General features: G+C 45.3%; 1 gene segment (V, D, J or C); it reads left to right on the top strand.

Moving 5' to 3' along the window:
- The first annotated feature begins 1,101 nt into the window (after positions 1 to 1,101).
- Positions 1,102 to 1,604, top strand: LOC116273380. The segment is given in 2 exon segments: positions 1,102 to 1,199; positions 1,288 to 1,604. Coding segments are annotated over 2 exon segments (363 nt in total).

The raw sequence follows: 1,604 nt of genomic DNA, 5'->3' as shown, positions 1-1,604 counted from the left end.
TTCGTCAGAAAAAAAGGAAAATCTAAAATAACTGTCCGACGAGTTGCTGATATGCCTTCAAATGTCCTGCTACAATGGAACAATTCATGTAACTTAAGGCAGTGATAACCATTTTTTAAATTGGACTTCTAGGATTAGAAATATCTTAATAGTGAGAATATGAAGAATAGGCATGATTTTACTAATTCAATGGTTACAGAATTGCAGGAGTCACTATATTCCTATGAACAAAAAATTCAGATTTCAGTGTTAAGTAATGTTGCCTACATTGTGTGAGTGACAGGACAGTGGTAGATCTGAGAATGTGGGAGGTGCACAAACGTAAGGAGTCAGAAATCAATATGGAAAGATCAGGATCTCTGGATACGAACTGAAAGTCTAAATACTTCACAAAATACTAATAAACAGAGATGAATATAAAATCCATAGTTATCCAAAACGCAAATTCCTTGGAAGTTATTTTGGGAGCATGAGTTCATAAAGAACTCCAAACTCTTGTTTCAACTTCTGACTCCTTGTGTCCATGACATAAGAAAATCATCTCCAATTATGCACCTCAGGGCAATTCTGTAAACCCAGAGTGTTTCTGCTGAAGATCCTGGGGAATCAAGACACCAGGCAGGTGATGGAGACACTGTCTCAGGAGCGCCCAGCAGATCTCAGGGGAACCTGCTGGAGAGTCATATGGAACATCCACAGTCAGTTTCTCAGAGTCAACAGTGAGCTGTGCTGGTGCCTGAGGGGACCATGATGGGGCCAAGGCACATGCTCAGTGTCATGGACAGTTATAGTCCAGAAATGATCAGATGGTCTTGATGCTAATGAAATATGGGATCAGAGAAGCGTAATCTGTGGGGACTTGTTCTTCAGTGAAAGGATCCTGTCCATGAATAGCAGTGGAGCAGGGCATGCATTTTCTCAAGCAGCATTAGGGCTTGGACCATCAGCATCCCACTCCTGTGTGGCAGATGGGTCATCTATCTTCTCTTTCTCATCCTCGATCAGGCTTTGAAGTATGAAATAAACTGTCTCATGAATATGCAAAAAACCTTAGCTCTACTGAGGTAAATACGGATACATCTGGGCCCTGAAAGCATCGCCCAACAGCCTCATCCCTTCTCTACAGAAGCCCCTGAGAGGAAAGCTCTTCACCATGGACTGGACCTGGATGGTCTTCTGCTTCCTGACAGTAGCTCCAGGTAAAGGATCAACTAGTTCCAGGGCTGAGGAGGGGATATTTTTTTCCAGTTTAGGGGACTGTCATTCTCTACTGTGTCCTCTCCGCAGGTGCCCACTCCCAGGAGCAGCTGGTGCAGTCTGGGGCTGAGGTGAAGAAGCCTGGGGCCTCAGTGAAGGTCTCCTGCAAAGCTTCTGAATACACCTTCACCAGTTATGTTATCAGCTGGCTACGACAGGCCCCTGGACAAGGGTTTGAGTGGATGGGAGGAATCAACCCTAGTGATGGTAGCACAAGCTACGCACAGAAGTTCCAGGACAGAGTCACGATTACCGCGGACATGTCCACGAGCACAGTCTACATGGAACTGAGCAGTCTGAGATCTGAGGACACGGCCGCGTATTACTGTGCGAGAGGCACAGTGTGA

Source organism: Papio anubis, unplaced genomic scaffold (assembly GCF_008728515.1).
Source record: "Papio anubis isolate 15944 unplaced genomic scaffold, Panubis1.0 scaffold621, whole genome shotgun sequence".
In the NCBI taxonomy this organism is placed as follows: domain Eukaryota; kingdom Metazoa; phylum Chordata; class Mammalia; order Primates; family Cercopithecidae; genus Papio; species Papio anubis.
This window is presented reverse-complemented; position numbering and strand designations above follow the sequence as displayed.